Source organism: Typopeltis vanoorti, chromosome 20, assembly GCF_054136105.1.
Source record: "Typopeltis vanoorti isolate ZY-2024b chromosome 20, IOZ_Tvanoo_1.0, whole genome shotgun sequence".
NCBI classification, from domain to species: domain Eukaryota; kingdom Metazoa; phylum Arthropoda; class Arachnida; order Uropygi; family Thelyphonidae; genus Typopeltis; species Typopeltis vanoorti.
Window position 1 is genome coordinate 46,727,493 of NC_143568.1, and position 16,550 is coordinate 46,744,042.

The 16,550-nt window shown below is 35.8% G+C and overlaps 1 protein-coding gene across 2 annotated transcripts in view; it reads right to left on the reverse strand.

The window, feature by feature from the left end:
• LOC150095409 (SRSF protein kinase 3-like) overlaps nucleotides 1-16,550 on the reverse strand; it is a 429,406-nt gene that overhangs the window by 233,837 nt on the left and 179,019 nt on the right. For both annotated transcript variants that reach the window (XM_090410594.1, XM_090410593.1), the window contains exon 8: nucleotides 6,128-6,290. In XM_090410594.1, the coding sequence (XP_090266720.1) occupies nucleotides 6,128-6,290 (163 nt within the window). The remainder of the gene's footprint in view (nucleotides 1-6,127; nucleotides 6,291-16,550) is intronic.

The window sequence follows — 16,550 nt, forward strand, 5'->3', positions numbered from 1 at the left end:
GTAGTTTTTTTACATTTTATAATATTTCCTAGTTTTAGGAGGAAGCCCCTGATCCAGACAGTGTCATAAGCAAATGTTAGGTCAATGAAAGTTGTTCCAGATTTAAGTTTCTTCTGGAAGCCTGCTTCAATTTGAGTTGTCAGGGCCAGGACCTGGTCACAGCAACTTTTTCCTGGCCTGAAGCCAGCTTCTTCAGTCGGGAGTGCTCTTTCCATGAGTGGTGAAATTCTTTTAAGGAGAATTCTTTCAAAGAGCTTAAAGGTGATGCAAAGCAAGGAGATAGGTCGTAGGTTTTACACATCATTTAGATCTTTCCCTGGTTTGGGCACGGCAATTATTTTGGCTTCCCACCACAGTTTTGATAATTTACCAGTCATGATGATTTCTGAGAAAAGGGCAGCCAGCCGTGTTTGGCCATGTTGACCAAGATGTTTTAGGACCTCAGGGCATATACAATCCACTCCTGCAGCTTTGCCATTCTTGGTAAGTTTTAAGGCTATTTGTACCTCTTCCCGAGATACCTGGGTGTATGAGTTCAGGAAGCTTGGGTTCCGTCTTCAGATTTTGTCTGAATGGAAGCTTGTACAGCAATTTTGCTGGTATAGCTGATATGAATCTTGGAGGTTTTCAATAAATGGTTAGCCACTTGATCAGGAGTTCTCTCTGTTGTTTTGTGTGTTGCTGGCTCTGGTCCATCTAGTTTTCTCAGAAGTGACCAGCTTCTCCGACTAGATGTGACGAAATCGAGTTTAGTGATGGTTGAGATCCATTTTTCCTTTCTGTTTTTATCCAGGGTTGATATGAGCTTCTTAGCAATAGCAAGATCTTCAGTTTCCTCATATTTGGCTATGAGTTCCTCACTTTCTTTACTCCAACATGGGATATATTGTTTTCTGCAGCCTCTAGGAATAGAGGCTTTTGCTGCAGACTTGAGTAGTTTAACAAATCTAGGATAGCAATTAGGAGTGGTTTGAATTGCTCTAATGGTTTGCTCGATTTGTTTCTGAAATGCAGACCAGTTGGATCTGCGGAGATTCCATCTAACGATTGGTGTTCTGCTGATGACTGGGATTGATGTTCTTATCTCTATTAATGTAGGACGATGTTGCCTATTAGAGAATCTGTTAAGGATGGTTCTGATCGATGGAAGAGAGTGGTCTTCGGAGTCTTTAGTGACTATGCACAGATCTGGGGTGTAGGTTCTGTTCCATCTGGCTAAGTAAAAAGTGCCGTCCTCCTTGGCATCATAATTCAAATACAAATTATATGTGTCCATCCAGTTAGCTAGATTATTACCATCCTGGTTGTTAGAGGAATAGCCCCACATGGTGTGATGGGAATTGAAGTCACTAATATAGATAGCAGGGTGAGGAGGAGTTCGGTCCATCTGATCAGGCCTGGATTTTGAACTTTAATGCCTATGGAGTATTCTGTATCAAGAACACTTTGGGTTATATCCTTGAGACCAGGCCGGATATAGGTTGCTAGGCCATGTTTGAGGTGGCAGTTATAAGATACTAGAATGAGTCCTGGGATCTTTAGTCTATTGAGGGCTGTGTCAGGCACATGTGTTTCCTGGAGAGTCAAGACATCAATTGCTTTATCTTTGGCTATTTTGCTGATGACTTCGACTTTGGATTTAGATATCCTTCTATGTTTAGGGAACATATCTTGAGGTAGTGTTGATTGGGGGACTGTAACATATTTTTCGAAGCTTGCCCTCCACCTAAACAAGCGACATTTAGGTGGAGGGCAAGTCAGTTAAAACATGCCATCAACTCAGTCGTTAATGGCATGTTTTATGATAGTCACCATACCAAATAACATCCTTTTTTACAATCGACTTTACGTACCTGATTTTTGTTATGCAATAACTTACTTGATTCCTTGCTTTGTTGCTTCTCATTATGCTGCTTAATTTTCATGTACTCTATATTTGTGAGGCAATCAAGAGCAGCAATATTGTCATAACAAAATTCACATATCCAACAAACCATGGTAGTGTATGCTCGAGTATCACAGGAAAGCACGGGAAATTAATACAGAATGTTCAAATATCAAGTGAATATCCATAAAAAGGAAACTTATTCACTCATATTTGGTTAAGATTTGGTACTGATTCTTCTTTTATAAACTTTTGTCATTTGCACAATTTAAACAGCATTTTAATTCATAAATATAAGTTGACAAATACAGTGAGTTGCCAGCAATAACTAATATTCAAGCACTGTGAGGAAAAACTTACCATTTCGTACTTTGAAAACTCCTGTTTGCTCTTTCTTCACCAAATGTAAGAGGACAGAAGTGATATGTTTTTTGCATATCAGTTTATTTGTATATACATATTAATTTTGATTTATCTGGCATTTTTCATCCCGCAAGCAGGCAAACCGGCCCCGTGAACATACGCCTCTACAGTCAAAAATATACCCCCCCCTCCCCCAGCGGCAGATCGGGCAACAGGTCGGTTGGGAGTAGTACTAACAAGAAGTCGCATCTAAGTAACACGCGGACCCTGCATAGGAAACGGGAATAACGCGTAGTGAAAGAAGAAATTAATTTTGACATGTTCTGTATTAATTGTAAGAAAAATTAATATTTTCTATTCCAAACAAATACAGTTCAACATGTTTCTCTGCTGTTTTTTTTTTATTTCAATATTTCATTTCGCTGTATGAATTATAAATTAACATTTAAATTATAAATTAACCGTTTTTATGAAATTTGTTAAACACACTTGAGGAAAAGCATCATTCTAGGTATCCTCTATTATGCAGAAACCTTCACATGCAAGTGTAGTGGGCAAGCTTCATTTTTTTTTTTTTTTTTTTTTTTTTTTTTGGGGGGGGGGGGGGTCTCTTGTGCAGAAAACTCCATTTTCCAAAAACCTTTTGCCAAACTATTTGGATAACACATATGTCACTGCATTACCCACTCCTAACAATGGTAGATAATGTACCGTAATTTTCTATATTATACACAAAAATTATTGAAGAAAAAATGAAAGAGTTTGAGAACAGGAACCAAACCTTGGAGATTCAGTGGCAAGCCCTGAAGAAAACGCTGATTGATTCAGCCAGAGAGGCATGTGGTGAGGTTGTCTGCAAGGATAGAAAAATCAGAACTCCATGGTGGACACAGAAAGTTAAAGAGGCAGTGAAGGAAAAGAAGAAAGTATATCAAACGTTCCTGGCAAATAAGTCAGCTTGTGCTCTTAGAGAATACAGAGACAAATGTAAGAAAGCGAAACACCATATAAAACTAGCTAAACAAAAGTCATGGGAGGACTTTGGCAAGAACATGGAAAATAAATATCAAGAAGGTGGTAAGATATTCTGGGGGTCGTTGAAGAAGCTTAGAAATGGAGGAAAGAGTGCTGTAAAAGGAGTTAGAGATGATAAAGGTGGCATGAAAACAATAGAAAAAGATATCCTTCAAGTATGGAGTAATTACTTCGAAAAATTGCTAAATGAAACAAGCAGTGATAGCATGGTGGTAAAAAAACATTGGATATGTATTCCTGACTGTATACCTGTTGAGTGTTTTTCTACTTGAAGTAGAAAAAGCCATCAAAGGCTTGAAATGTGGAAAGGCAGCAGGAGTAGATGATATTCGACCAGAAATGCTGAAGTATGGGGGTATAAAAGTCTTACAGTGGCTGCACTGCATAGTTCAGAAAGCCTGGACAGAGGGACGAATTCCTGATGATTGGAGTAGAGCTCTAATAGTACTCATATATAAAAAGGGAAATAAAACAGTGTGAGAATTACAGAGGCATTTCGTTACTGAGTGTTCCTGGTAAGATATATGCAAGTATATTTGAGAAACGGTTGAGAAAGATTGTGGAAGAGTAGTTTGGTGAAGAACAAGCTGTATTCAGGCCAAATAGAGGCTGTCAGGATCAGATCTTCACTTCACGACAAATAGTTGAGAAAGCATGGGAATATAACAAAGATCTGTATTAAGTTTTGTCGATCTGGAAAAGGCATATGACAAGGTGCCAAGAGAGAAGCTATTCAATACGCTACAGTTATATGGTGTCAATGGGGCATTATATCAAGCGATACTTAGTCTTTATTTGAGTTGTAAGTCAGCAGTTAGAATTGAAGCAAGTACAGGAAGATGGTTTAATGTAAAATCTGGTGTCAGACAAGGATGTACATTATCCCCTTTGTTATTCATTATCTATATGGATCACATTATGAAGGAAAGTGGCATTAAACATGATATCAGAATTGGAGATGTTAATGTCAGCTCTTTGGTTTATGCGGATGATGTTATACTTCAAAATAAATCCGCCACAAGTTTGCAAGATTCCCTGACTAAATTGAATAACTGTTGTAATAGATATGGTATGAAGGTCAGCATTAAGAAGACAAAGACAATGAAAATAGGTAGAATTGTTGAAAATGTCAACTGTGTTGCGAACGGGGAACCTGTGGAACAAGTAAAACATTTCGGCTACTTAGGCACGATTTTCATGGAAGATGGTAAATTAAATATGGAAATGGAAATAGACAACAGAATCAACAAAGCTGGTATGGTAGGCAGTCAATTGAATAAATTCATATGGAATAAGAGAGAAATTAGAGCACTAAATTATCTGTATACAAGACAGTGTTCAAACCAGTTTTAACTTATGGATCTGAGAGCTGGGTCAGAAGTAAAACACTTGACCAAAGACTAGAGACCACAGATATGAGAGTCCTGAGAAAGATTAGAGGCGTGAACAGATGGCATCAATGGCAATATCATATTAAAAATGAGGATATTAGGAAAGAACTTTACATTGTCAGCATCCAGGAATACGTTAGCAGAGCTAATCTCAGGTGGTATGGTCACTTAAACAGAATGGGCGAGGAAAGATTAGCAAAACAAGTGTTCTCTACCAGGTTTAGCAGGAAAACAACCCAGAGGAAGACCAAGATATAGGTGAATTGATATGGTATTTTGGAGTCTTGACAAGTAATAGACTAATTTGGAGGAAAATTGTAGTTAGGAAGTTAGTAATGATGTAAATTTTTCATGTAGTACTATCATATCCTGTACACCCCTTGAGGGTACATGTCAGGAATTTGATGATGATGAACAATGGTAGATGACAAAAACTTGCTGTTATAAAATTAAATTCTTTCCCACTAAAATTATAGTCATGTTCATTTTGCTATAAGAAAAGATCTTTAGGTCCATTTCTGAATATAACAATGTCCTCCAGACTTTATCATTAAAATGAATTACCATTGTTTTTAAAAAATAAATAAAAAAAAAAAACTTATGATACAAATTCTACAAATACTACTGGGTTTCAATATCCTATATATTTTTTTTGGTGTAGGATTATAAGGGCAAGAAGCAAGTTTAGCACTATGTTCAGAAGTGAAATCACATTACATTCTATACATAATGTGGCAAAGACAGTCTTACTGCTTGTGAACGATATGATTTACAGGTAATAGCATATCAAGATAGATATTTTCATGTGGATTTTATCATCTATTCCAAAATAAGAGGTTGCAATGCATACAGTACATTATGTGGGCAAGTGGTAAAGGTGAAAGAAGGAACCTACTGATGCATTTCTTGACAGAAAGAGTGTAAAAAAAGGCTGTTCCAAAATTAAGGACAAAGGTGCTAAAGCATAAGGAGCATACTTCGAAGGGGGGGGGGGGGGAATTCCTGTAATGCATCTAAGTGATGTTGTATCAATTATAACTAGGGCTCAACAACTTATGCAAAATCCTAATTACTAAAAAATGTACTAAGACTATATATATATATATATAGTCTTAATAAGTCAGTAGGAGTTTTGCAAACTGATCAGTAGTGCTGCATCTGTTTTTTAAAATTAAAATATATTGTTTCGTTTCTTTTTTTTTTTTTTAAATTACATTAAAAATATTCTATTTTGTCTCATATGCAGCTACTCAGCAGCTGGCAAAATCTCCTATATCTAGATCACATTTATGAGCTGTGTTCAAATAGCATCTGTAATGATTGGCCTAAAATATTCTATTAAACTGACATAAGCAGTCAATATATGCTATAAAACCTTGAGACTACTACTACTACTAATTTTTAACACTTAAATATCTTCTGATGTTAAATGAACTTAAAATGCTGAACTCACCTAATGAACCCGGTAATCTTAATCCCATTTTCTGCCACTGAGTAGCTTCATAAGCCAATTTTCTGACATACGTTTCATCAACTGCTATAAGAATATTTTCAGGCTTAATATCTGTATGTATTATTTTACACTTGCTGTGCAAATAATCCAATCCCTCTAAGACCTGTAGAAATAGTAAATTAAATATAAATTCTAATGAAGACAAAATGTTTATGCATAAAAATGTAAGCATGATGCATGATTGATATAATAACTATTTTAATTATATCGACATTTCAATGAACACTGTCAGAATCACTTTCCTGATTACCAATGCAATACTTTTTACCTGAGTGTAATGCACCATACAGTTTGGAATAAGTAGTTAATAAAAAGAAGAGAGAGTCCACAAATCATAATTACTTACATCAAGAAAATTAACATCACGAAGGTAAGATCCATATGCATAATTACTGCTAAACCTCATACACACATCAACAGTCTTTCATTAATTACAAGTCAATATTTAATTTGGGGATTCATTATCACAGACTACAGCACCACTAAGTGGAAGAAAAATGGGAGACGTGCTACAGCTGGTTGTATTTTTAATGTAAACAACCTGATTTCTTTAGTTCTTTTCTGGAGTAATGGTTAGTTGCAGAATGCACCTTTCACTGCTGTGAGAGACTATGGGGTAGTTTTTTTTTTTTTTGCATGCTTGATATGAATGTTAGTTTACCAAATGGACTCTTATTACCTTTAAATCAGAAAGGGATAGAGTTGGGGAAAGTAGTAGTTAGTTCCTCATCGTAGATTTAAGCCAAAATCTACGATGAGGAACTAACTATGGTAGCTATAAGCTTTGGAGCTATAGCCCCAAATCTTGAAATATATTTGTGCTGCCCCCATCCCCTCAGATTATTTATTTATTTTTATGAGTTTACCTTTCATAGCTAGCTGCGAATACTGTAAAGTTACTCTTCCATAAAGAATATGGAACTTTTTTTCAATACCTGAATAGCCCATTTCTAACCAGTACATGTAAACCTATAAAGTCAGCAGGAAGAAAATGAAATCAGTTATCTATATGCCAATTCATACCGGCAAAAAAATTATAATATCTACTTTAAAAAGTAGCCCAAGCATCCCTATGAAATAGAAACAAAAAAACTGGAATATATTCATGACATTTACATTAAAAAGGGATATAATGACTAAGTAGTAAAATAGATATTAGAAAAAAATACCCGCAACAAGTACTGAACAAGAGCCATACAATTCAAGATGCTACCATTCTCCACATATAGAAAAAACATAAAATTAATGTACTTAACAAAATATCATATCAAAGTGGCATTTTTTCCCACTAAGGAAAGGAGCATGTAATATTTCATCATGCAACTTCCCATAATTCTCGAGGGAGGGAGTTGGCATCTACAAATTCTGTTGCTCCTGTGCTATTTGCCATGTTGATCACAGATTCAAAGAAATTCAGATAATACTGAATACGGAAGAGAATTATGCTTACCAACAATGACAAACACAATCTAGCTCTGATCCTTAATTGACAGGGAGGTTACTTAAAATCAAGACTAAATAACTGGAAATAAACTTCCATGTAGACTGTAAGGAATGGATAACTGACCACACCAATCTTGGTATGCCCTGTTATTAGACATTCAAGTGAATAATAAACAATAATGGGCAATTTTGGAATTTTATGGCCATTCAAATGGTATTCTGTATAGCATTAAATCACAAGTATGATGGTATAAACATGATGAAATGTCATTCTTGCAGGTGGGGGAATTCCAAGCTAAGCAAGGCTCCATGACTGTTTTCATCAGGGGAAATAATTACAAACAATGAAAAGTCAACTACTGAATTAACTTCGAATGAAACCAAGCAAAAATTAATGAAGAGCTGCCATCAACACTGGAAAGGAGGTGGAGCTACTGGAGGAATTAGGGAAATATCATGTTGATATAATTGGTATTATTGAAGCAAGAACACAAACAAGTGAAATAGTCCTAAATATAGTAGATGTTATATTCAGGAAACAGTGATCAGGAAGAGAAAGGAACTATACTATCAACACTAAACATATAGACAAACATTTTGTATTGGAGGCAATTTCAATTCAAGTGATGTGGGCATGCGTCAAAATTGAGAATGGAACAATGAGATTTAGTGATCCTTCTGTGGTTTCACAGAAGTATAACACTTCGAAAAAGTATAGGTTTTTTTATACTGATATCATACTAAAACAAAACATATGTACAAAAGTTTTTTTTTTTTAAATCAAAATCCAATATCTTTCAGAAGTTACCTGTTTTCAAACTTCAAAAAACAAGAACCAAACTTTGGAAACCTAGTGCCAAAACCTGAAGAAAGCCAACTCTGCCACAGAAACACATGTTGAAGTTGTCTACAAGGATAGAAAAATTAGAATTTCATGGTGGACTAAGAAGCTGAAAAAGCACTCCTGAAATAGAAGAAAGCATAAGGAAATGTCTCCTGGCAAGTAAACAAGAATAAGAGTTGAAACAAACATAAGTAAGACTGGTAAGAATACAGAGCTCACTCTCATTAGAGGAAACATCACTGTGACAAATTCACCCACCATAAAAAAATTATGAAGATTCTCATTCAGAGCCCCACAGGAATAATGCTATGTTAAAAGAAATTCATTATAATAAACTATAGTCAACTCTCACTACAGTAAACTTAAAGGGAACACAGGAACAATTAGTTATAGTGAATTATTTGCTGTAGTGAATTTCTTTTGGTCTAACTCTGTATCTGTGGGGCTCAGGTTGTGACTTTTCTGTAATTTGTTATAGCATGTTTGATATAATAAGAACTGACTGTAGGCACAAATATCAAAAATGTTCTGGAGGCTATTGAAAATAACATGGATATTTGCAAATGTCATCAGGTAGCAGAAGGCAATTTTTTAGCTCTGGGTGAAACCATCCTGCTTACTCAAGCTCTGAAATAGCTTGAATAAGTGTTATGCTTAGTCTCTATAGCAGAACTGAAATACATAACTTAAGCCTACTCATGGTACTAAATGAATGATGCTAATAACCTTGGTGGGAGAAACCCACATAAAAAAGGAACAGATGGCAGATGATATAGGTGAGAACTGAAAATGGGGGATATTCTGGATGTCATCTTATTTAAGAATGTTTCAAAGTTCTTAAATAATAAGCAGTTACTATTTGAAGGAGAAAAATTAAAAATGTGAAAAGGGCTCACACCTAGTAGTAGAAGTAATGATCTGACCAAAAATGTTCAAATATGGAGACACAGAAGTTCTTTAATTGACTGTTCAGAAGGGTTAGTCAGGTGAATGAGATAAGCAGGTGAACTGCACTGTGGATCAATAAAAGAAAATGTCTTGGAATTTCTGTATGATCAGCCAAAGTAGAAGTGGAAAAACTAGTTGGAATCATGAACATTAACCTCAGGGATTCAACAAAGTTTAAAAAAATTCTGAATGGCTGATAAATTCAAGAGAACAACAAAGAAAACAAATGAATTTGATAGAATCTGGGTAAAGAGATCAAAGTTAAAAATCAACAGAAAGATAACTGGTTTGCCAATCTCTAAGGAGACAAATGCCACCTCTGAGAGAGAGAGAGAGCAAAACAGTATTTAACTTGACAATTCATGCAAAAAAGGATGGAAACCTAAAGCACATTAATACCAAAGGTAACTAATGTTAGGTAATTCATGAATCTTGCTCTAAAGAATGCATTTTTTTTTTTCAATCTACCAACAGTCCTTTAATAAGTAAGGCAGTGTCATACACTAAATGATAAAAAATTATCTAGAAAATAAAGACCATCATAAATATTCATTCAAATCTAATTTGCAATATGATGGTTGCAAACAATAAACATTACCCACTTAGCCATCCAATCAATTAACAAGCAATTAAATAAAGAAAAATGCTAGTGGCTGAGAAAGAGACAGGTTAAGTTAATGAAAAATAAATACGCTTTTGAAGACATCATACAGAAAGGAAGATTAGTGAAGTTTTAATTTAAACCACTTTTATGAAAGGGGGGGGGGGAGTTTTTGGAGATCAAATCCCTTTCCCACACACTCTCTTTTAGTTGAGTGCAAATCATAAAAATATGACGGTTGCATTCAGTTAACTGAATTGTTGCTTTAGAGCTGCCTCTCATATCACTATTTAGAGAGAGAGAGAGCATCCGGACATACCAGAAAAACAATGATCATAAGATTATTTGTGCAGCTGATTCCAGGTGTTTCCTAAATTTAGGATCATTAAATCAGTCCAATACACTATATCTAGTACCACAACTCAACTGATTATTAACAAACATCTTTATGAATGAACACAGACATTCCTAGAGTAACTAGGTATTACAGGGCACAATAAAATTATATGAAAGTATCTTTCAGTATAATGTGCATATTATTATTTATATGGATACTCCAGGTAGTCAAAAAACTCATTGCAGGAGAAGCATGCTATCCATTCAAATAATACCTATCATACATCTCCTTTAACTTCTTCACTGTTGCAGTGCTCAAACCACCTCTGGCAATCCACTCATTCAGTACTCTCCAAGTAAAGCACCTAGTCCGCACATCCTTACTTACCACACTCTTAGAGCCTCCGTAGCTCAGTTGGTATATATAGAACAAAGCCCTTTGGTTGGAAAGACCTGTGTTCGATTCCAGTCAGTGACGTAAGGAACCTTTATCTGGTCTCTTTCAACAAAAGATGAGTTAGCCAGACTCATATGGAGGTAGGGGTTTTTTTTCACCAGGAAACTCAGGATTTTCGTCCCCCGGAACAGGCAAACCAGCCCCGTGAACACACACACATGGATTACAGTCAGGAATAGACAGTCCCTCCAGTCATAGGTCATCAGCTATGCCGGTCCCGAGTCCGGATAAAAATTAGGGGGACTAAGATGGTGCTGTATCTCCCCGTAAAAGGGACTCACAGCCATTGAATCATCATACGAAATAAAACAACACCCTACTTCCCATGTATTGAAAAATTTTTTTTCTTATAGAATCCCTTTAGTAACTTATAAGTTTCCATCATATCTCCTCTCTTCCACCTGTCAGCTAAACTCTACAACTGCACACCTTCAATTTATCCTCAGAGGGTACATTCCACAGACCTGTCACAAGCTTAGCCACTCATCCTCCCCACCACCTGCTGGTTCCCCAGAAAGATAGGTGATCAAATATGTGCATAATAGTCAACATGTGATCAAATAATAGCCTTATAAAGCAGGATAATAACCTGTCTTTACTTGTCAAGGTGTTCTTCAACACCTTGAAGAATCCTCTGAGCATTTTGCAGCTCTCTTGCATATGTCCTCGAAATTTCAAATCTCTATTCACCATCATCCCCAGATCACTAGCATAATCAATTTCCTGTTATCTGGTATTGTCGATATGATACAAAGTATGTAATCATTTCATCCTAAAGTGCATTACATTTTACAACATTAAATTGACAACCATTGTCTGTCCTTTGTCCAAGCTGCAAATTTATTTAAATTATCCTGCAAGATATCTACAAGTTTATTACCTATATCAACTACTGCCCCCCCCCCCAAATTTGCACGATTAGCAACCGAATATCTCCTCCTCAAATCTTCTATTATATCATTAATATACAAATTAAAGAGTAATGGTCTTAGTACAGAGCCCTGGGGCATTCCACTAGTCGCTCTCATTTGCCTCGATTTCATTCCACCATACACCAATCTCTGATATCTATCAACCATTCCCCTATCCCATGGCACCAACCTCATTATCCATTCCCATTTGCTCAAACTTATGTAATAATTTTCCATGCAGTATTCTGTCAAATGTCTTTGCAAAGTCGAGCAGTATCATAGTATACCCATTTCCTTTATCCAATTCTGCTGTCACCTTACTATAAAATGTGAAAAAATTACTGAGGTAAGACCTCCCTTTTACAAAGTCATGCTGCCCCCTATTCACCCATTCCTTAATTTTATTTTTAATCAACTTTTGCAATACTTTAACCACCACTCCAGAGACAATAACTGGTCTGTAATTGGCTATTTCTGTCTTGGAGCCACCTTTATGTAATGGCTATCTTATCCTCTTTCCGCACCCTTGGAACCTTGCTAGTTTAACCCTCCAACCAGCCAGGACGTATATATACGTCCAGCTAAATCTGGATACGATTCAATACAAATGTTAAAAGAACATGGATAAGAAGTGCAATTTGGCTGTTCTGTCCTTTAGGTGTGATAATCCTTCACGCTGTAGAGAACACTTAAACAGATTATCTTGCGAAGCTGATTCTCAGTTCTCTATAACAAGGAACACAGTTCCTTGTTTTATGCTGGGCAACTGGACTCTTAGTTATATTAGAGACTAAATATATAGAAATTATTTTTATTTTCTCTTTTTATTATAGTTTATAATTCCAGGACAAAATATAAATCCTTGCATACTTTCTTCACTTAAATATTGCATTACCTTGGAGAACCAATGTTCAATGTTTTTGTGCTAATTTATTTTGAAAAAATAAATTAGCACAAATATATCAAAAAAATAAATTCACGATAATTATTTGAAATATTAAAAAAAAAAAATGGCTGCCGATGTTCTTGATTATGTTATCTTTCTTCAAAATCATATTTCGAAGAATTATTCACAGATTTCCTGAAGGAAATCAGTGAACCATTCTTCGATGACTTTGCTTTATAGAGAATAACATGCAATTCTTTAATCATATCATTAAGTTTTTTCAAAATATCATAATCTATTGTTCTTTGCATGTTCATCTTGTTGGTTTCCCTGTATAATCGATCTTTACAAAATGAAATAAACGATTATTATTTAAATATATGTATATATTTTCTGCTAGTTTATTATTTTGCTTCAATTTTAAAGTAAGCGATACTTTTGCGCATATTCTCTGATACAAAATATGTATTTGTGCATGCATCAAATGTGAAATTTCATATTTTCACAATAGAATTGAACTTTATTTTGACTTTGATAGTTTTACCCCCCCCTCCTGCTGCAACACTACCATACACACGAAAACTGTTATGAAACATAGGTAGTTTTTATTTAATGTTATTTTTCCATAGTAATTGTTTCACATAAAGTTTAATTTTTCAACACATAAACTAGGTTTTGATTATTATAAATTAGCAAATTATAAATAAGAAAATATACATATTATTTCCTCATTATTATAAATTAGGAAGTTATGTGATATTGGATAATAGGAGAAATTAATATTTAAAAACAGTCATCCTACAAATGCAATATCAGAATAATATGTTTCGAATGTCTGCTAATCAATCAGAAAGATGGAAAAACAAAACAAAACAAGGAATTTCTACCTGTAAAATAGTCAGTTATTGCACGAGGCAGTTTAGTGTGCTACATGCTGGGCATGTTCTTTTGATTTGGTTCTGGGGGAGGGGTCAGTAATCTCCGTTAGCTTACAGCTTATTACTGGGCAGAAAAGAAAATGTTAGAAAGTATACCCAATACACAATTCATTTGTGAGATGGCAAGCAAGAGCAGCAGCAGCAGTAACATTCAAGGTAAGAAAAGAAAAGTTTGTGAGATGAAGAAAAGTTGGAGCCTTCGCCTTTCAAGCAGCTCTTGTTCTACCAATGAGGAGAGAAATCTTTCTAGCTCTGAAGATAGCGATTCTGCCTGTAGTTTAGATATGTCTTCGTGCAGAAAATGGGTGATCACTGCTGAACATACATCAGCTTGTCCATGGTTTCCATTCATAGGGAAGCCAGGAATTACTGAAGACTTTGACTCCAGCAACATTTTAGGCTCTTTCCGTCTATTTTTTGATGATGATATTCTTTCCTTCATAGTGGAACAGACTAACCTTTATGCTTGCCAACAACATCAGCAAGTTGAATACAGTCCGCATTCTTGCAGTAAAATCTGGAGCCCAAACGATATCAATATGCTCCTTACATTTATAGCACTCTTGATTGTGCAAGGCATCGTGAAAAAGCCCACTCTCGAAATGTATTGGTCTACAGACTAAATTCCGAACGCGGCAATGTTTCGCGATGTTATGAATGAAAAACAATTCAGTCTCATCATGAAGTATTTGCATTTTCAGAATAATGAGGAATATGATCAGGCAACACATCCTTGCCCAGTCCTCAACAAAATTTATGAATTTCTGATGAAAATCCGTCAGAAATGTAGATCACTATACATTCCTGAGAGAGCCTTGAGTATCGATGAAAGTCTTATGCCATTCAAAGGTAGACTGAAATGCAAGCAGTATATTCCCCAAAAGAAAGCAAAGTATGGGGTAAAATTTTTTATGCTTTGTGAATCTGAAAGTGGATATCATGGATATGAAAGTGGATTGCGGGGCCCTGGTTGGCCGAGTGGTTAGCATATCTGCTCTCCAGCCAAAAGGCTGCGGGTTCGAATCCCACCGTGGGCATGGATGTTTGCGATTGTCTGTGAATATAATAGTGGTGATGGTGGACAGTAGAGGGCATTGGTGTAGATGAGGCGGTTTATGGATGAGGTTGAGTGGTGGAGACGGAGAGTTGTAGAGTAGGTGCACTCCCTCGATGAGTCTTAGGACTCCCTGGAGGTGTCAAATAATAATATCATCTTTGGGATTTCAAACCTTATACAGGAAAGCAGACTGTAATCGAGCATGATAAATATTGCTACAACTGAGACTTAGTTGACCCTTCAACCAGCCAGGATGTATATATATGTCCAGCTAAATCTGGATACGATTCAATACACCTGTTAAAAGAACATAGATAAGAAGTGCATTTGTAATGAGAGCAGAGTGTAATCGAGCATGATAAATATTCAGATCACCCCTTGTCGATGCGTACAGTAATGCAGTTACTAGACCCTTTACTGGGTAAAGGTTATTGCATTACAATGGATAATTACTACGTGTCCTGAACTCGCTGATTTGCTTTTACAGCATCATACAGATAGTTATGGTACTGTAAATGCAAAAAGGCAAGATATGCCTCCAGATCTGACATCAAGAAAACTATCGAAGGGGGAAATCCACCAAAAGCCTTTAAGGATGATGCATTAAGTAAAACGAAGGTCTACGAGTGGTTTCCCCATTTCAAAGATTTGGACATCATAGATGAAGACCAACCATGATCTGGCTGACTTTCAACAAGCAGAAAGGATGAAAACATTGAAAAGGTTTGCCAGGCAATCAATGAAGATCATTGAAAGACCACTGAGCAAGTTTCTGAAGAGATGAATTTGTCATGGAGTTTGTGCCAGTGAATTTTAATAGAAGACTTGCAAATGTAAAGTGTCTGCTAAATTTCTGCCTCATTTGTTCAGAGCATTTTTTTTTTTTTTTTTTTTTTTTTAATGTGAATGTTTACCGCCATTTGAGGGAGCAAGTTCTTAATGACCCGAACTTTCTTTCAAAAGTTGTTACCAGGAATAAGTCTTGCTGCTATGGTTATGATCCAGAAACAAAACAAGCATCAAGCTAATAGAATACAAATTGGAAACATCAAATGTTCCCCACCCTCCCTACTAGCCCAATCTCTCCAATGTGACTTTTTTTTTTTTTTTTTTTTTATTCCCAAGGATGAAGAAATCTATGAAAGGGGCGATTCAGTGATGTGGATAAAATGAAAGAAAAGCAGCTGGAGGCCATAAACAGTATTCCAATTGACCAGTTCCATGACTGTTTCCAGCAGTGGAAAAAACATGGAAAAGTGCAATGACTCACATGAAGAGTACTTTGAAGGAGACTAGAATATGGTATTATAAACATTAATAACATTTAAAAATAAAAAATAAATAAATAATTCTGGTTATTTTTGGATACTCCCTCCAATGCCATAGCAATACCCTCACAACTGGTTGATATACTCTTGCAAAGTAGTCGCTCAGTAGCTCAACTATTTCATCTGCCTCTGTCATATCTTGATCATGACAGAGCCAGATGAGTTTCTAAAGTTATCCTTCTATAGTCATTCTTCCTCATAATGAAAGAATTCTTTGGGATTTCCTTTGTCCTGATTGGCTAATTTCTTCTGATAATCCGATTTTGCCTTACTTACGATGCTTGTTAACTTTTTTAGTATGTGCCTTGAACCACTTTGATGCAGTTGTATTTTTGGGAGTTCACAAAGTGCATAGCACTGGCTACTGGAGAGATTTCTTTTAGGAGGTGACACCTGTGATAATATGTTAGGCATGTCAAGCCTGATGTTGTTGACAACATTACGAGGCAAGTTGAGCACAACATGCTCTATATGCTACATGATATAGAAAGGAAAACTTGCCGACACGCTACTGCAAAACTGTGACAAGGGCTAAGCTAAACAGCTGTTTTGTCACCTTTTTTTCTTATAGGGCTGCAGAATTAGCCTATAAGTTGCTGTTAACCAAAAAAGGT